This window comes from Corvus kubaryi, unplaced genomic scaffold (assembly GCF_017639235.1).
Source record: "Corvus kubaryi isolate FWS band 111438036 unplaced genomic scaffold, C.kubaryi_AGA036_p1.0 132, whole genome shotgun sequence".
Taxonomy (NCBI): Eukaryota; Metazoa; Chordata; class Aves; order Passeriformes; family Corvidae; genus Corvus; species Corvus kubaryi.
The window spans coordinates 6411070-6430535 of NW_024580666.1; the positions used below are offsets into that span (position 1 = coordinate 6411070).

The 19466-nt window shown below is 38.3% G+C and overlaps 1 protein-coding gene across 13 annotated transcripts in view; it reads left to right on the forward strand.

Moving 5' to 3' along the window:
• Window positions 1–19466, forward strand: part of PTPRM (protein tyrosine phosphatase receptor type M) — a 454918-nt gene that overhangs the window by 85174 nt on the left and 350278 nt on the right. For all 13 annotated transcript variants that reach the window (XM_042031127.1, XM_042031137.1, XM_042031118.1 and 10 more), the window contains exon 2: window positions 15438–15560. In XM_042031127.1, the coding sequence (XP_041887061.1) occupies window positions 15438–15560 (123 nt within the window). The remainder of the gene's footprint in view (window positions 1–15437; window positions 15561–19466) is intronic.

The window sequence follows — 19466 nt, forward strand, 5'->3', positions numbered from 1 at the left end:
ATTTCGAAATTGGAACAGTACAGAATCATCAGCGTAAATCAAATGTCTTTTAGAAAAATGGTTAATAGGTAATCAGTGTGGAGTATGTGGAGGTCCTCTGAGGGTTAATTTTAAATCTGATGGCATTTAACCTTTTTGTTAGTAATGAGGAAGAAATACGGAGTCATTACTGATAAATGCATGCGGATGACAACAGGGTTAGTGCCACGGTAAGCAGTGATCAAAGGAGAGCTAAGTCATCTAGTAAGGTGGAGTGCAAGAAAGCAATGTATGTTCTGACACAGAAATGAAGATGTGTCACCAGCCTTAAGAAACATTATCAAGGAGACTGTGATTGAAAAAGACATGGAGGTCATGCTTTCTGAGGTGTGTTCAGAAGTAGAAACAGGAGGAATGCTTGGCGTTGTTATTACTATGTCATTGGAACAGTTGATCTAGCTCGTGCAACATCACAACTCATGAAGGACCGCAAACTCAGGGAAGCTCAGAGGAAGAAGTATTCTGAGCCATTAAGTCTTTGGAAGCACACCTTTGAAATTGCTTAAATCTGTTCAGTAAGTCATATTTACAATATTTGTAAATATATATATATACACACAAATATTGTACAGTACTTGATCTAGGTTTGGAAGCATGCTGTAGAAAACTGCTGTTTAATAATTGAGACAGGCCACTAGTAAAAAAAAATGCCTGAATGACTAAACAAATTCAGGCTGAGAATCAGGTGAATTAATTTTTGGAAAAACTGGAGAGTTGAAGTGGATGTTCCTTGGGTAGCTGTGGTCCAAATGGGATGCATGAGAGCGAGCTGGCTGATGTCATTACAAAGCTATTCTTCATAACCTTTGAATGATCATAGCAGGTGGGAGAGGTGCCTGAGAGCTAGAGGAAAATAGATGTCAAAAAGAGGAAGTAAAAGGATCCAGGGAACAACAGGCACCTCAGAAGGTGATGGAGCAACTAATTCTGGAAACCATTTTCAGGCATATGAAGGACAAGATTAGGAGCAGTTAGCATGAACTCACCAAGAGGAAGTGACCAACATGATGACCTTCTTGACCAGCGTAATAACCGGCTGTGAGGATGTGACTGGCCTGATAGATGAGGAGAGACCACCAGATATTGTCCACCTTGGCTGCAGTAACTCACAGAGAAGCTGATGGAGAATAAGCTGGATGAGCAGTCAGTGGGGCAGGCAGAAATCTCTGTGAGCAGCCAGGCCCAAAGGGTGATGGTCAGTGGCACAAAGTCTTAGTTGGAGGCTGGTGATAGACTTGAGGGGTCCAGCACCTTCATTAATGATCTGGATGAGGGGCAGAGCACAGCCTCAGCAGGGACAGACCACACCCTCCAAAACTGGGAGAGGTGGCTAACATACACTAAGGAATTGTTCAGCAAAATGCAAAGTCCTGCACCTGGGGAGGAATTATCCCTGACATCAGTACAGGCTGGTGTCTGACCAGCTGGAAAGCCGCTTTGCAAAAAAGGCCCTATGGATCAAGGTGAACACCAGGCTGACCATGAGCCAGCAACGGTCCCTTGCAGTAAAGGCAAGAGGTATCCTGGGCTGCATTAGGAATGTTGCCAGCAGGTAGAGGGAGGTGATGCTTCCCCTCTGCTCAGCACTGGTGAGGCCACAGCTGGAGTGCTGGGTCCAGTTCTGGGCTCCCCAGTACAAGAGAGATATGAATATACTGAAAAACATCGAGTTTTTAGAAAGGCCACAAAGATGATGGAGTGGAGTATCTCTCTGTAATAAAAGACTGAGAGTGCTGGGACTGCACAGCCTGGAGAAGAGAAGGCTCAGGGGGATCTTACCAATGTCTAAAAATACCCGAGGAGAGGGTGCAAAGAGGACAGAGCCAGGCTCTATTCAGTGATGCCCAGTGATGGGAGCAGAGGCAATGGGCACAACCTGAAACACAGGAAATTCCCTCTGGACATCAGGAAGCTTAAAGATGTGACAGAAATCTGCCACAGATTGCCCATGATGGTTGTGGAGTCTCCAGCCTTACAGATACTCGGAAACTATTTGGTTGTTGTCACTTGACGCACAATTCTTACTGTCTGTTGAAACCTTTAGACCTATTTGCTACTTCAGATATAGAGACCAAATACAACTTTCAAAAATATTTTTAAAAGTTTAAGTAAGATGCATTTGAAAAAATGTGAAAATTGCCCTAAAAGCTCAAGTGTTTTAATGTCTAATAAATAATTAAAGGTAAATCAAGAGAGATACTTCAACATATGTTTAAAAATGTATGTATAGATACCATATATAACAAGTAATAGTATTACAATAATATCATATCAGTACTTTCAAATAATTAAGCCTAAAACCTCTGAGCTGGCCTAATCTGTCATATATCAATGATACTGTCCTGATCTATACTGTTTGGAGACATGAGCACACATTTAGCTGTTATTATTTTTATTCCTATCCTGAAGCAAACTTTGGTAACTGAGAGGGCATGACCTTCCCAGTGTAACATACTGGTGTCCCAGGAATATCAGACTTTTTTCACAAAGGATCAGAGATGCTTGTTCCAGCGTCACAACCTGGAAAAAACATCCCTTTCATCAGGCATGGAACAGGAATTAGTGGAAAGCAAAAAATAATTTGAATCAACCTGACAGTTTTTTGAATTAGCTCATACTCAGATGATTACAGTCTCTCACACACAGACCTGAAATGGTTTCAGCAAGGTTAGAAAGTACGAAGATTTGTGGGGCCTCAATTTCTCTTTTTGTTACAGTACAACATTTAAATGAGTTTACTACTGACTTAATCCTCTCATAGGCAAGAATTGAAAGTAATTATTTTATCTGGGTAGTGTAGTGATAATGCCCTATTCTACTGTGTGGGAGGTTCAAGAGTTCGCTCTTCGGGTCATCTAAGCTTGGGCATGTCAGTGTTGCCTCAGTAATGTTTTCAGCAGTGTCAAATGTGGGTCTCTCTTGTAGCTGATGAGACCTTGTGAAAATACCAGAGGTTTCTAAAATTAATTAATTCTCTTCCTTCTGAAATAAGGTTATAGATGTGATGAATGAAATAAAGTATAATTTACTGCAAGTGATAATGACTAAAACCAAGGGAAAAAAAGCAGTAGCTAACTACATTTTAAAATAGAAAGTTATTTATACCTGTAGTGCAGTTAAAGCCTGTTGTGCTGACTGAATTTAGCAAGCAGACCTGGGATTCAGCCTTAGCACTGCTAATGACTGGAGGCATTACTGATGTAGTGAACTAATTACCCGTGTGATGAAGTTGCCTGCTGGAGGTTTTTGACTGCTTCATCACTGTGGCACCTCCTACAGGTTAATTCACTGAGCAGCACAGGTAAAACCTCCAGGTGGAGGTCCTGCTCTCCTTCATCCAGTCACAGAGTCGTAATGACAGCGGTAATTAATACAGAGATGAATATTTTCCTGAATTGTTGGTCAAGTGAAGCTGTATCAGTGTTGTAGAACTGATGGTTGTATCATAGAACTGAAGGCTGTAACACTTCACATTCTCTGCATGGGAAAATTCATACACGGTGACTTTAAAAACAAAACCAAAATGAGTGACAGCCTTTCTCACCTGAAGGAAAACCCACAGATATCAAAAGAAAAAAAAGAAAAAAGAGTGGCAGGATTCTTGGGTTAGCAGGCAGGACACGGGCTGCATGGGCTGCAAGATCTGATTTAAAATTTGAATTCTTTCTACATATAAAATTATTTTATGGCATTTGTTCTCAGATGTCTCAGTTCACACATTAGAAGTCAGAACATAAACAGCTTGTTTAATTAGATGATAAACTATTTAGCTCAAAATTTATAGGGAAAAATACTATAAGTAAAGTAGTTTCATAAGGAAAAGAATGAATACCAATGTGTTTAGTCTATTTTTTCTTTTGCTCTACCCGTTGATGAAGTAGAATATAAACTTCTGATATACTGGGCAGAAGAATTATAAAATTTATCTTAACATTATTGGCATAAAGAAATGCTTAGGGTTTTTTTTTCTGTTTTTACTTGTGGCATAGCTGAAAAACCTCTTGAGACTAGTAAAGTGAACACTGCCTTTGTTCTTTACTTAAAGCTAGAGCTGTGTTGTAAATAGTCTGTATTTTTCATCCAAGCTTAATATGCTGTAGTCTAACAGGATGCATTAAGTGTTCTCTAACAACTGCAGAACTCATCAAGCAAATGGAAAGATTAGCCCTGAAATCAAGCTTCAAACTTTTATTTTCTCACAATCAATAGACAAGTAATGTATGTTGGATTTATAATGATATGAGATTGACTGCTTAAATCCTTTTTAAAGTTCAAAGCTGGAAACAGATTGTGTCTACAAGCAATCCACAGCAGAGTTTCTAGAGGCTTGTGATAAATAAGTGAAATTGGGTTTGACTGAAATGGCCCATCAGTCCCATATGGGTTTAGCAGGAAGATTTCAGGCTCAAAAAGACAGAGGTTTAGAGAAGCATCAAGCAGTGGTTTCACAGCACCTGAGATTGCTTTGTGGAGTCTGCTGGGAGATGTAAAGACAAGAGCTCATTAAAAATGAGTAGCACCAGGGAGAATGATTGAGCTTCAAGTACACTTGTGTTTTTTAGCTTGAGGAGTTTAAAGGTGAAGATATATTTTAAAAGCTCAACTGGCAGATGAGAAGAATGCTGTCAGGTTTCTCAAAGAAATCCCTTTATATAAATAGCATGTTATAGTAGTTTTTTGACAAGAGCGGGGAGAAAAAAAAAAAGCAAACCCAAAAAATTACTCAGCTCAGAATGTCCTGATAGTAGGATGAAATAATAGTTAATCTCTCAGCTATCAAAATGGGATTTTGATAAAACAGGTTGTCTTCAGTCCTGCTATCTGTTAACTTCAGAGGCAGTATTTACTGCCTGTAAAAGCTGTGAAATCTGGGGAAGAAATTAGTCTTGGGGCTCCCTTTGAGGATATTCTATCTGTAATAGTAGTTCAGCTATGGTATCTTAAAGTTTGTGGCGGGTCCACTGCCTTAGAGGTGGCTTTTGCCTAATCAAGACTGAACTGTTTTACACTGTTGTACTTATTTACTTTAGAAAAACATGATACTGAGCTTTAAAATCAGAACTTAGCTTCTTACTTGCTTTTTATTCAGATATAATCTGTGCTGTTAACAGATACAGTTGTTACGCGGTAGTTGAAGTAATATAAAATATCACAGATTTTGATTAGTCTGTGAGAGCATAAGGATTGTTTGTCAGTGTGTGTCCATTTACCTAATGCTGGAAGACAAGGAATGAACAAAGCCACATTGACCTGGGAAGTAGCGCTTTGGTTTGGTTTGTTCAGTCAGAACGAGTGTCCTTTGGCTCAGGACAAATATGTGATAAATGTGTTGAAGCAACATAGTCCTTTTTTCATAGTCTCATAGCATGAAATGCAGCTGATCACTATCTGTTTGGTGAAAACTTGTGACTCTTGGCACAACCATAGACAAAAGAACAGTGGTTGCTCAGCGTGTTACTTATGTTTGCCTTCATTCACATCCATTCATTCCCATCTATCCATTATAAAATGGGGAAAAACTTTGCGAGGGGAATTGAATAGCACAATTTCTAGCTAAGAGTGAAGGTGTTGGATTTTAGTAATTTTAAGAAAGAAGTGCTGTTTTTCAAAGTTATTAAAAAGTGCCTTAGCAAAAAAGAGATTCCACTGGGATCGGGAATTTAATGGCTTTGTGAGTTGAATGGCTAGCAGTGCTGGTTGTGGAAAAGGTGGTTTGACTGTCTTTTATTAGGCTGTATTTCCCCAGAGCCCTAGGATGGATGTAGCATGAAAAGGTTTGTCTTCATGACAAACTGAAAATCTAATACGATGTTTCCTGAACAGATGTTAGATAAATGGTCTGGTGTGGTCTCATAATCACAGTCTTGATGATTGTATATTTCTTAGATTATACTGTGTTTTAAGTATAGTGTTGAGGTGAGCAGACCCTGTATTATGATAATTTTGGCTGCAAGGCATAGGTTTCAATCTCTTCCTCCCAGCTGGGATGGAAAAAAAGAGTAGATCTCCCCACCCTGTTTTTTCCTTCCTTCTGAATTGTGTTTTATTTCACTTCAGACTTTCCATTACATGCGATTTTTTCTTGAATATCGTCTGTATAGTTCTGTACTGTTTTCCACTTGTGTGGTTTTGTGGTGCTTCCCAAATGTCTTTCCCTGCTCTTCTTTCCCCTCCCCTGGATGAATCTTTGTGGGACAGCTGTACTGTGCTGTTTTAGTGAGTTATAAAGACGCTGGGATGTTTGGGTGAGGTGAAATGAAAAGGACTAAGCAGTTTTTAGGAGAATCAGTTATAAAAGTGGAATTAATATGAAACTACTGAGGATAGGCAGCTATCTTATTTGTTGGAATTTGCTTATCTTCGACAGGTCAGCACAACTGTTTACATTCCTCATAAATACCATGTTGAGAGATTAATGATGAGTGATTCTTGAGTTTACCCTTTGTCAGGTTAGCACTTCACCTAAGGAAACAATTTAGGATTTTGCCTTTAGGCCTTGGTAGCTCTCTATAGGAGCAAATGAAACCAGGAAAGAGTGAAATCAAATTTGTAATTTCTTACTGTGTTTAGGTATATTCTCTTTCATTGCAGCTGCAAAATATGCTTGGGCATATTTTGGTGATAGATCTCCTCAGTGTACTGCAAAGAGAAGATAAAATCGCAATAAAATCTAAATGAGGAAAGGTTAGAGGCATTCTACATAATAATTAAATTAATAGGGGCAGCATCTGTTGCCAATCTAAGAAATCACAAATAGCTGCTGAGTGGAAAAGAGTTCCCTATGGTATGTGCTTTGTCCCTCAGCTGACAGAAGGGTGAAGTGCTGCAGATTGCTGCTTCAGAGTCGCAGTTGGGAGTGGGAGTGTGGTCCAGGGGCTGCACTTCAAACCACCCCTCTTTCTTTTCTTCCCTAGAAATGAGTACAGAGACATTGTTGTGGGTTTTATTGTAGATTTCCAAAACAGAGGTGTAGTTTCAAGTCCTTTAAGAGGTGCTGCATGGTGTCAAATGAAAATATGCCTAATTGCTACCTTCCATATATATTAATGCACTGTGTGCATCCCACCATCCTGATCATGTCTTTACTAGTCTCCATTTCAAGTAAATGGGGGAAAAAATAATGTCTCCCATATCTCTGTTCCGTGGCATCTGCTTTCTTTGCCAGCCGGGATGACTGAATGCTTTTACGCGTTTCGTAAAGGGGTTCTGTGCGCTCCTGGGTGGTAGCTATAAAAATAAATTAAGTAAATCCTTTGGTATAAACTATATGAAATAGGTGTGCAGTTGCATTTTTGTTTTTCTCAGTAGGCTTATTTCACTGCAAGAATATCATTTGAATTTTTAATTCTGTTTTAAGTGCGTGAAAAGAAGGTTCCTTTTGTTAGTTATTTGTAGGTCAAAGCTTTCAGGCAGTTCATACAAGAGATTTTTTGCATTTTGAAGCACATTTTTGTCATGTATTTGTGATAAACAAGATGCAAAACATAAGGGAAATCTGCCTTTTATTTATTCACTTTTGTAGTGGTTTTGACCACAGTCCAGAATTTCATCACGTTCACTCAGTTCCAATAAAAATGTGAATCACCTGTCTCCCTTTTGCAACTGGTATGCCCAGTGTGATCTTTTTCATAAGGTGTATACATCTGCACGTTAAACAGGTGTTACAAATTGGACTTCTAGTTGTTCTTGGAAAGTCTTTCCAAAGTACTTCTCACATGGAGCTTTTTTTGGTAACGCTTTTTTGAGAAAATTATCATAACATACATTTGTAAATTCACTTTAAGCATTAAATTAGTAATTAAAAAGGACAACAGTACATATACAAAAAAAAAAAAAGAAACAAAAAAAATCCCACCAGCCCCCTCCCTGCAACAGCCACTAAAATTTATCTGTAGCAGTTATTCGTACAAGAAATGTCTCTCACTATTAATTCATGTTGAACTGGAAGAATAGCTATTAGTTTTAGCACCCAGCATGATATCCTCCCTTTAACTAAAGCATAAAATCTGATGACTTCTGCAAATATGTTTGTTTTAATAGTACTTCTCAAAATAGGGTCTCCATAGCACATTTCTGTATAATCCTGTACGCTCTTTGTGGGGTTGAACACTCAAATATTTCTCTTGGTAGATGTCCTAACTAATGACAACTGCAGCAGGGTTATAATTTGTGTATGTAAGCATATATGTGCACTTGCCCGTATAACTGATGCCATACATTAAGAAAAGCTATCACTAATACTGTGAAATCAAACACCCTGCCATTAAATAATGCCAGAAATAAGTTTGCTCATAGAATATTAATGTGCACCCATTTTCCCATGGACCTCATAAATATTCACTGATACAAAAATGACACAAATATATGGATACTATTTGCTTACACAAGATGGATGATTTTTATTTTAAGAGCCTTTATTCATTGTCTTACCTTGGTGAGTGGTTTCTGTTTTTATGTCTTGGTAGCTCAAAGGCGTTTAAATGCAAATTTTGAGAGGAAACTTTTTTCAGGGTTTTTCAGTAAAGTCCAGGAACCCAAATTTTGAATTACTCTCTATATCTATTAGGCAAATGTAATTGCTAAAACCCATTTTATTTGCCTAAGTGTGGGCAGGTTTCTAGGGGAAGTTAGAACTGACAGATATGTTTTCCATAAAATTCAACGTTGCTACATTATCCTGTGTTACCAAAACTGAAACATTTTTGGTGACATTTATGTTGATTCACTTTCTGTCAGATAAGTGGAGGGAAAACAGAGAGAACAACTGTAAATGTTTTATGAACATGTGGTGAGCTTTTGAATACTCTTAAATAACAGCTCTAAGTGTTTATCTGAATTTTGGCTTTTTTTTTGTATGCTGTCATGTCATCCATCACCTGTGATACTGCTAGAATTGTGTCCATAAATTTGGAATTCTCAAGCATTCTTGTGCCACCTTCTCCACAAGTCTTAGCACAGTTCTATAAAATTTTTTGTCGTTTTTTCTCCCTTAGGGACAGAATTAATATCCGACTTTCTTAGTTGCTAAACACATACTCTTACTTCATGATATTTTCTCTGGCTCATGAGATTTTTCCAGACAATTCTTCTATTCTCTACCTTTTTCAAAACCCATTCTGAGCACACCCACAATCAGAAAAGGTCTCTAATTGTAAAGTCTGTTTCCTTTTGCTCTTATCTCTCACCCCTGTGCATATGTAGATTTGACAAAATGTAGAAACTGTTTTAAATGAGATCAACTTTATGCAGCACATGGATTTTCAGGCTCCCTGACCAGTAATATAGATTGCAGAATTATTTTAGAGCTCTGAACACTTGCCTTTGGTAGAAGAAAAAAAATTCCCTCGGTATATTTTGAGTGAAAATAAATGTTCCATTTTAAAACAGACTACCCACTGTTGAAAGCTCACTAGTAAAGCCTGGATAAGAATTTGTGGTGCATGTGTGTTGCTGCAGATACGTGGCAGCTCTGTGGGTACTTTGGAGGCACACAGAGAAGTTTCTTTTGCTGGCTATCTCTGAGCTAGCATGTCTGGAAAGCCCTTTCAACATATAATACTGTAACACCTTTGAGAGGGCAAGTTGAGCTTTTTTTTGCTGAGAATCTGCACTCAAAGTAGAATCCAGGCAGACCACGGTGTTCAGTTCCTAATACGTTCTTTAAACTGTCCACTTACATAGCTGAAGCTAGTTTACATGAACCTTATTGGCTTGACCATATACGGATTTCAGAGAAGCAAATGCTTCTGAATTAGGCAATTTCTGTCATCACCCCATCTATAGTAAAAGTTACACAGCAGACCAGACCTGTGTTACAGGTTCACAGGCAGCAGTTTAGTTTTATTATGTTAAAAATTGTCAGTTGATTCCCACTGTTGCTTTCTCTGTTAGTGAGTTTATAATTGAGAATGGCTTATTTTCCTCTTTATGACTCCTTATCTGCCCCCAAAGGAGAAATTGTTTATTCTGTGATGGGGTGGTTTGTCAGCTTAAAAGGCACAGGATCCTGTTTCCTAGTGCTGTGTTTCTCAGATCATTTTCTACTTGTCATGAGAGTGTCTAGATAGGATAATTGTCCTGAGTAACCCTTGGGGATGACTCATTCACAGATTAGGCAACCTTAGCAATTGTAGTTTGCCACAGTTTTCGGTTATTTCAGGTTTCATTTGCCTTGGTATGTTGTCCAGGTGATGCGCTTGGTCCATTGCTCTTGGATGCAGGGTTGTTCATTAGGACAGGAAGGAATGCAGTTGGCTGAGGAATGCTATACTGTTGGTTTGGGCAGAGGCTTCTTTTTTGTTATAGACAGAAAGGAAAGAGAAATTGCCTAATAGGAGATGACTCTTTCCCTGCATTATCCAACCCTACTGATATGAAATGTGGTCTAGGCATCCCAGCTTTCAGATCAGATGTCAACATTTTAATTCCTGTTTCGAAATATAGCTACATTGCACTTAGAGTTAATCAACATTACCCCATTTCCAGAATGAAACCGAAAATAACAGAGACAGCAGAATCCAGAATACTTTTTAAATGAGATAAAGAAGAATACTAGGCAAATGGGGGATTCAGTAAACTTGTCTTCTGGGTTCACGTATTCTGCAACAGGATTCATGTTACTATGGCAGATCAGAAACCATAGGGCTTTGCTGCAAAGAAAAAATTGATGTTATCCCAAAACAGGGCCAGCGCATCAGTTCTGGTATGCACATATGTTCCCTGCCAGTGCTAGCACTGACACTCATAAGAATTACTAGTTTTAGGACTTGTACACTTGGCAGCAAATTTTTGATGGAAAGTACATGTTGATCTGAGATCTCTGAAGTATATAAAATCAACAGAAATGAAGCAGTGCCCAGCATAATTTGAACTTTTTTCTATGCTGCTTTTTGTCACTGAAAGGATTTTTAGTATCCTACTGTTTGCTAAGGTATTCTTTGAGAACGCTTCATAACAGTTGTCAGAGTCTGTAAAACACAAAATAGTTTGAATAAAACTTAATTCAAATTAGGGAAAAATACAGTGTATTCTTTATCCCTTTTACTTTAATTGGTTGCTTTCATCTTACATTACATTCCTTGTTTAAGCTCATAAATTTTTCAAGATCTAAAGTAATTTAGCCAGCTAAAATTGAAGCATCCAAAAAGGACTATGCTCAGACAATGGCATAGTTATATTGAACTGGGTTCATGATGGTTAGATGGATAATCGCAGTTGAAAGAACCATAGGCTGTAATAGACTGTGTTGCATCTTGTGCATTTATCAATTCAGTTCCCCTTAGGAATCCAAAAATATCTATAAAATGCAGCATAAGCCAAAGAATCTTAATGGCATATGTATCTTCTGCTTTACTTATAAATATTTCAGTCTGCATAGAGTTCATCCTTTAAAATACAGTTTGGCCATCCAAACTGTGATGTCAGTATAACAGGCAGGGAAATTGCTTTGCTTGATTAAACTGTGTAACAGCCAATATGTATTTTGATTATTACTATCAATTCTAGTAGCAAAAAATGAGCAGATTTCTCAAGTGAGCTGGTTGATTATAAACAGCAGCCAGTCTTGGCAGTGGCTTGTGTTTCAAAACAGTGCCATGATGAGAGAGACATTAAAGACCTGATAGTTGCTCAGATTTTACCAGTCCTTGTTGATACCATGGGTCCATTTCATGAGCTGGAAACCTTGACAATAAGAGCACCGTGACTAGAAAATAGACAAAGTGCTGCAGGAGCAGCCAGGAGGGCTTCAATAGAGGCAAATGCAGGGGTTTCTCAAAAGTCATGACCCATTTCTGAAGAACATCTTGTAGTATGGTCAGATGTGAGGGGTAGAAGTGCCAGGGGTTGGTCAGAAGCCATTAGGATCTTGGATGACTATTGATTTACAGTAATTGTTTCTTGGCTAATTTGGCTAAGTGGTTTTTTTGTTGTTTGTTTTGTTCCACTAAGGTGTTCTGTGTTAAAAGGTTGCCTCTACTTCCAACACCTATATATGCCATGCAAAAGACTTTACAAAAAGTCATGGCTGTGCAAAGCCTTTATTAGTATTCATCTTATCCTCAGTGTCTCACCGTGGAAAGAAACATGGCTTGACACCTGTGCTATTAAAGATCCTCTGTATGCTGGTCAGTTCTCTGGATAGGTGACTGTACAGCTTGATTACTTGTTGCAATACTTTCTACACTTTCCTTATTAGTTGTGGGTGGATGGGGCTTAGGAATGGAAGGCGTTCAGAACTTTCTTTAAACTTCTGTAGCAGACTTGAAGATTTGATACCCATTTTGATGACATTATAGTAATAATAATACAACAAAGGATGTAAATGGCAAAGATGGAAAAAAAAGAAATCCTGAGTGCGATTTAGCTGTAGACTTGCAAGAGACATGAAGAAAAACAAGCAGTGAGAAAGGGTCCGATGTTGAGAGACAAATGGTCTAGACAAATAGAACTGTCATTCTATTTATCCACATTTTTGATGTCTTCCTGATTCGTGGGCATGGGAGAAGCCTTTATTAACCATCTGGAATCACAAATACTGCCTTTTTCCCAGTATTGGATATTTTGCAGTGCTTGGCTGGGCTTCTGGATTTGAGGAAGAAAACGCTTTAAACTGTTTTGTCTTCTTATCACTAGAGATATGTTTGATGTCATAAAGTGTGGGTGCTATTCCATATATTCATTCATCCTGGTTTGAATTGTAAACCCTGATTTATGCCAGCTTTCATTTGAGTATATATTTTTTGCCAAGTTTGACTACACTGCAGACTGCATAACTTAGTGTTTAAATTTATGTCCTATTATCATTTGCAGTACTTTTGCAAGGAAACTATCTTTCTTTTTTATTTTTATTTTTTATAAAAAAGCACAAATATATCTGTGAAAGTTGATGTTCAGCTTGTATGTCTGAAACTTAGCTTGTGGTGTATTTTATGAAGTTCGAAGTAATATTTATGCAAGTACTAGAAAAAATGTGTAAATGACTGTCTAAATTTCTAAGCCTTCCCTCTGGAAATGTTGCAGATGTTATTTAATATACTCTATAAAAATCTTGCGTATTTCTGAATTTTTTTGACTTTAGGAGAGAGAGAGTTTATGTCTCTTGTTAACATTGAGGCAAAATGTTAGATTTTGGAGTTGTGAGTTTTTTAATGGGTTTTCTGTTCCCATTGGATTATCTAATTGAATCTTTTGCACTTAAATTTGTACAGAAAGAAGCAGTTTCCAAGAGGTGCTGATTTCCCTCATACACTTAGATCTATTGGAGACTTCCCATAGAAAGTTATCTTAGAACAGAAACTAGTACAGGATGACCTGTATCCAAGGACAGGGCAAACATGGTATGTCTCTAAAGGCCAATGTAATAGTCTCACTGTTAAGAAAAAAAAAAAAATGATTCAGTGATTGCATATAAAAATAATTTCTGCTGAAGATTATGTGCTTGCAAAATTCTTGCTATGAATCTCAAATATACACTTGGACTAGTTATTAGGAAGACTGGACTTCAGTTAGGTGGTATTTGTCAGGTGTAATGGAATTTTGTCTTCTACTTTTTGGTAAGTGTCATGGTTTTAAGCCCTGGGAAGAAATTAATTTTATCCTATTGAAAATGGACAATATGGTATTCTGTAATGCCATTTATAGTGCTCTAGGAAAATTAAGATTTTAAAAGTAATTTTTAAATCTAGATTTTGTCTGTTTCCTGTTTTAATACAGCTTGGCGAGGCTAAGCCTACTGTGCCTTTGGACAGATAGCAAAGATGATGAATAACCCTAAAGTTTAGTTTTGTTTGAACAGCTGTAGAATTTCCTTCAATATGGACAGAAATATCTCTGACTAGAGTTATATTTATTTTCCCAAATAGGAAAGATGTCATTCTTCACTGGAGTGAAACATCAAATAAAACAGAATTTTGTAACCCTGTGTTAGTCTCCTCTTAGATGATAACAACGTGAAAAAGCTGAAGTTTCCTCTGTACCACAGGAAAGAAAGCAAAGCTTTTCCGTTTTCTTGTGGATAATGTTAGACTCCATTCTTTTAAATTTGGGACATTAATTTTTTCCCTACCCCAGCTTGGGGGTGTGTGAGCTTTTATAACATGTTTTTTTTTTACTTAGAAGAGAGTGAGGAAAAAAAAGAGGAAATAATACTGTTTTCTTTCAGAGATTCTGAGACTGAGTATCTTGGGGTGACTTTATGATGTGTATCCCATATTGCTGCCTATGTCCAGAAATTAATTCTTGTGCCTTTCTATGCCTTTAAACTGAGCCTGAGGGGGGGAGGAAAAACTGAGCAAAACTTCTTCAAAGCAGTTTGCAGCTTGTTCGAGGTCACACAGAGATAGAGACGGCTCTCTGTGTTCAGCCGCGGCAGGAGAGCGAGAGCGAAGGGAAGCACCCGGCTTGCTTTCTTTCCAGCCAGCTTTTGGCCAGTTTTTCAGCTCCTTTCCCTCCGGAGAGTTGAACTTTTGTTTTCCTGGGACTTTGTGTTTTTTCCCTTTTCTCTGCTGGACTGTTTCAACATCAGAATACATCGGGAGGACCTTCCACCGAGGCCTTGGCCCTGGAGGTGGGTCCACCACCCTGTCCCAGCTCCAAGGAGGGGAAGAGAGGGAGGCTATGGAAGGACTCTGAAATTTTCCCAGGTTTTCCCTCCACAGCGAGAGGTTTCATTATTTAGCATTAGTATCTTTTTTTCCCTGTGTATTTCTTAAATAAATAGTTTTTAACTCTTTCACTTTCCTTCGAGGAAAAAGTTTTTTTTCCCGAACCTGGTGGGGGAGGGGTGGTTTGTAATCTGCCTTCTCTCAGAGGATATATTTCTAAATTTGGCCAAACCGGCGCTCTGAGCATAAGCTGACATTTTGAGGTAGATGTGCTGTGTTGTGCCAGAGGCACTGATCCCACAAACAGCTGTGCTGGTACCTGTTTGCAGTGCAGCACACCTGGGAGCATCTAGGTTTTCCCTTACTTGGAAACCAAGGTACAGGAATGAAAGCTTGTGTTCCCACCTTTACAGATTTCTTCTAAAATGTAGGTCCTTGGGCATGGAATACTTTTTCTTTCCCTGAAGAATGTTAATCATGTAATCTTTTAATATTCTTATTTTTACTGCTATTTATTTTGCTATTTTGTTTTTGATACCTGGTGATTGCATTATAAGAGAAAATTTGTCTGCAGTTCTAAACTTGCTCTTTTACCCTTAGGATTTTGTTTCCATGACAAGAAACTTTTATGCCCTCTATAAAGTGAAGATTAGTAAATACATAATAATTTGTATTAAAAGATGTTTAAAAATGACAAAGCCTGCTTTGAATGATGTTGCAGTTGTTAGGATTGGAGACTCATAGTCCGTTACTTGCATGCCTTGTTTAGTTTTTACCTTTGTGTTTCTTTAACAGGGTGCTGCACTTTTGATGAGCCTCTCAGTTCCTGTGGCTATAGTCAGTCAGATGATGATGATCTCAACTGGGATCAGGTGAATGCACCGATGAAGCCGTCCTCGGGTCAAGGGATGCCATCGGGTTCGTCTTTATTTTGCTTTGTTTCTCTTCGATGTTAGATCACATGTTTGTCCAGCATTGACAGTACTGTTCTTAAAATGCTATTTCATCTGAGTCTGTTTAAGTGGAATACTCAGATTTTCCAAGTGATTTCTATGAGGGATATTTTGCAACTCGAAGTTGTTGTGCAGGGAGTATAAAGGTTAGAAAGAAGAAATAGAAACTTGGTGTTATCAGGGAGGGCTGAAAGAAAACAGAAGGGTGACATGAAAATGAGACCAAAGTAGTACTAGAAACAAGCAGACACGACTTAGAGAGAAAAGGAAGATAGTCTTAGGTATTTTCATTGAAAGACATAATAATCAAAATCTGTTATAAAAGGATGGAGAGAGAAGAGGTGAGTGAAAAAGCAAAGAAACCCCAAAAGAAAGGGTTGCAATGATTCTATGCTCGTTGAATTTAAAAGACAGTTGTGATACTATTACTTAATGTATTTTTTGCACTGCATGGAGTTGGACCTTGTTCCATAGCAACAACCTGTACATTCTGCTGAACTATAAACCTGCTCTAGTAGTATAGTTATTACCCTAGTACTTCATCCACAGAAATACGTAAAATCTGTCCACTAGTTTTAAACTATTCGCTAGCCTAAAATTTACCAGTTGTTCTTTTTTCTAGTTTTTATCTAGGCACGTTAAGAGTTCCCCCATGTACTGATCTCCATTTCCTGGGAGATGATCGCCTGCAGCCCAGCTCAGCATCTACTTTGGCTTTTATAGACTGAGCCCTAAGTGACTGTTATCACTTAAAAGTAGGCAGAACAAGAAGACTACTAGATAAAATCACTGGTTGTAGCATTGTGGGACTTCTTCAGCATTAGTCTCATAACTTAGTATAAATATATCCATAACGCTTAAAAGCATTGCAGATGAATGTCCCAGTATTTCACATCCCTTTCAATGAGGTCTTTAAAGGACCCATAATGTACTTAGATGTTTATATAGAATCTCTTCAAAAGTTGTTCTTGAGAAAATGTTCCTTCCTAATTTTTGAATAAGGGAATTAGGAAATAGACAACATCAATCTTCAGAAGTGACAGTATAAACAAAACCTGAACATAATGCACTCATCAATAGTGTAGCAATAAATGTACTAATGTATGATATGCATAATCAGCCTTAGATACCGTTCACTTGTAAAAAAAAGGCTTTCAGTGTTCTTCGCTGTAGATTTACCAGTGTCGCCCTCAGTTGTGAATGACATCTTACCTGAGGTTCATGGCTGAAGTACCTTTTACTTCAGCACTTTGTTTCCTCTGGCAAAGGCAGGACTCCCAACTTCAAGATGGATGTTCAGTTTATCTGAGTCCTGGCATTTGGATCATTGTGCTAGATTGAGTTCATCAACCCAGATAAAGGACGTTCTTTCAAATTCCTTTTTAAACTGGCTTTCGTCCAGTGGTCTTGGCATATACTGCTAAACATTTTCTGAACTACTTCATTAGTGCATGATACTGTTGCTCAAGATGGAGATAACACACAGTTTATCAGCCATCTTGGCTAGCGGTACAAGATGTACATTCTTTTTTTCAGTCATGCCACTGGAATTTTCTTTCTATTCCAAATTTCATTCATTACTTCCTCACAAATCACTTGGATTTGTGAAAGCATTTGCCGGTATGTGATGTTCAGCCTTCTTGGCAGATAGAAGAGGTTTAAATCTATGTTCTCTTCTCTCATGACCACAGGCTTGCAGATTTTTGGGTTTTTTTTCTTGATGGTAGGAGTCTAGACTACAGACTGGCATGTCTATAGAAGGAAAATGATATGTGTAATTTTATTTATCAGATGTCATACAACTTGTTTCTTACTTGTCTTCTTGCCTTTTTATCAGAAGTCTGAAATAATGTTCTGATGATCTAGTAAAAATCTATTTAACTTGGTAACAAGTTATATTTACAGTTTAGGGAGTTTTATTTGTGCTCATAAAGGAAGTGAAATATTCTTTGGGAGCATTGGGTCAGAAGATGAATGAGTTAGTCTGAGGATATTGGTGCCTTAAAAGGTCAAAAACCCCTTTGAGAGGGAAGAAATGCTCATTTTTTGCAAATGAGAAGCACTGTGTCTCACAGCACGATTTAGTCAAGTGGTATCTAATTTTTCCTCATAATTTCATCTAGACAGTTTTTTCCTGTTCTTGTTCAAATCATCGTCTTAATGATTTTAATTAGTTTTCAGTTAGCCTTAGCCAGAGGGTTATGTGATACACTTAAAAAATGATTTCAAGTAGTTTGTCAGCAGTTTCTGAGCTACATATTTAGGAAGAAATAACTTCAGATGATAATGAGTAGAACATCTTAAATTAATGGTTTGCGGGGAATTCTTGGCTTGAAAGCAAAATGCTTTATGCAACAATGTTGTAATACTAGACTGAAACAACAACTCTCAGTTCTGTACTCCCTTGTCAGAAGAAAAAAATTAATGCACATAACATTCCTAATTTCAGGCAACATGCTCCAGTGAGTGAGTTGATGTCAATATATAATATTTTGTATAATTTGGTGACTGTCAGGGGTAAGCACACAAGTAATGGCATTTGATTTCTTTTAATCCACATGAGAGTGCTGAGAGCATAGCTGCACTTCAGACAGATAAATATTTTGGCATGATATGTTATTTCAGTGGAACAAAAGAAATGTCATATGAGATTCATGCATATGTGTGCACGCTTTCATGTACATGCTGTTTACATGTTTGTGAATATTGGAGATCTTATTTTAGATGAAAATTGCTAAACTGTATCAAAGGTAATAATAAATCCCAGAAGTGTTTCTTGCAGTGGACTTTAATCCCTCTTGGATTACTGTAGCACAGAAATAGGAAGTTACCACTGAAGTTAGTAGGGTGCTAGTGCTCTAATTTCCTTGATAAATGTAAGCATGGCCTTTAATGAGTCAGTACTAATCCGAAATTGTGTTAAACAGACCCCAAAATTAACGACATGTATGAATTTCTGTATTTATTCGTATGAATTAAATCAATGTGGTTAATCCACTGCTCTTCTGTTTCAAGTGTCCTGTGAGTCAGATGGAGTAAATGCTGTTTGGAAGAGCGGCTCTTCCCTTTTTTCAGCCTCTGTCTTCTCCTTGACTTTCTGTTCCCAAAAAGTGTGTTTTTTTAAATACTGTTCATTATCCTATGGAACAGTTACAGCAGTTTGATATTAATGTGTTTATATAATACAGATTTACAATTACAGCTAACTGTAAGCCCTCTAGTTGTAGTCCAGTAAAAATGTCTTCAGAAAAATACACCCACACAGTAGATTACTCAGTTGGCAAGGTGTGGGCTGCAGGAGCGCGGCCTCCATGAGAAGAGGTTGGGGATGCCCCGTGTTGGACACATCTGGGCACAGCCGCTGGACCCACTGCTGGGAACAGCTGAGCTCCTGCTGCACCTCTGGGATAGCATGTTTAGGAAACTGTAAAAGCCACTGGGCAGCAGCTGTCAGAGAGAGAAGTGAGAATATGTGAGAAAAGCAGCCCTGCAGACACCAGGGGTCTTCTCCAGGGTCAGTGGGGAAGGAGAGGGACGGGGTGCTCCAGGCACCAGTGCAGAGACTCCCCTGCAGCCTGGGTGCAGCCCATGGTGAGGCAGCTGTGCCCCTGCAGCCCATGGAGGTCCATGATGGAGCAGAGATCCTCCTGCAGCCTGTGCACAACCCCACACCAAGAAAAGGTGAGTATTTCATGAAGAAAGCTGCAGCCCATGGAGAGGAGTCCACACAGTGGTAAATTTTATCACAGGACCTGTGGCCTGTGGGGTCACTGGAGCAGTACATTCCTGAAGGACTGTGTCCCATGGAAAGAGGTTGCTTTGGGTTTTTTTTTAGATACTTGAGAACTTTGTGTTAGTTCAGATACTGCTA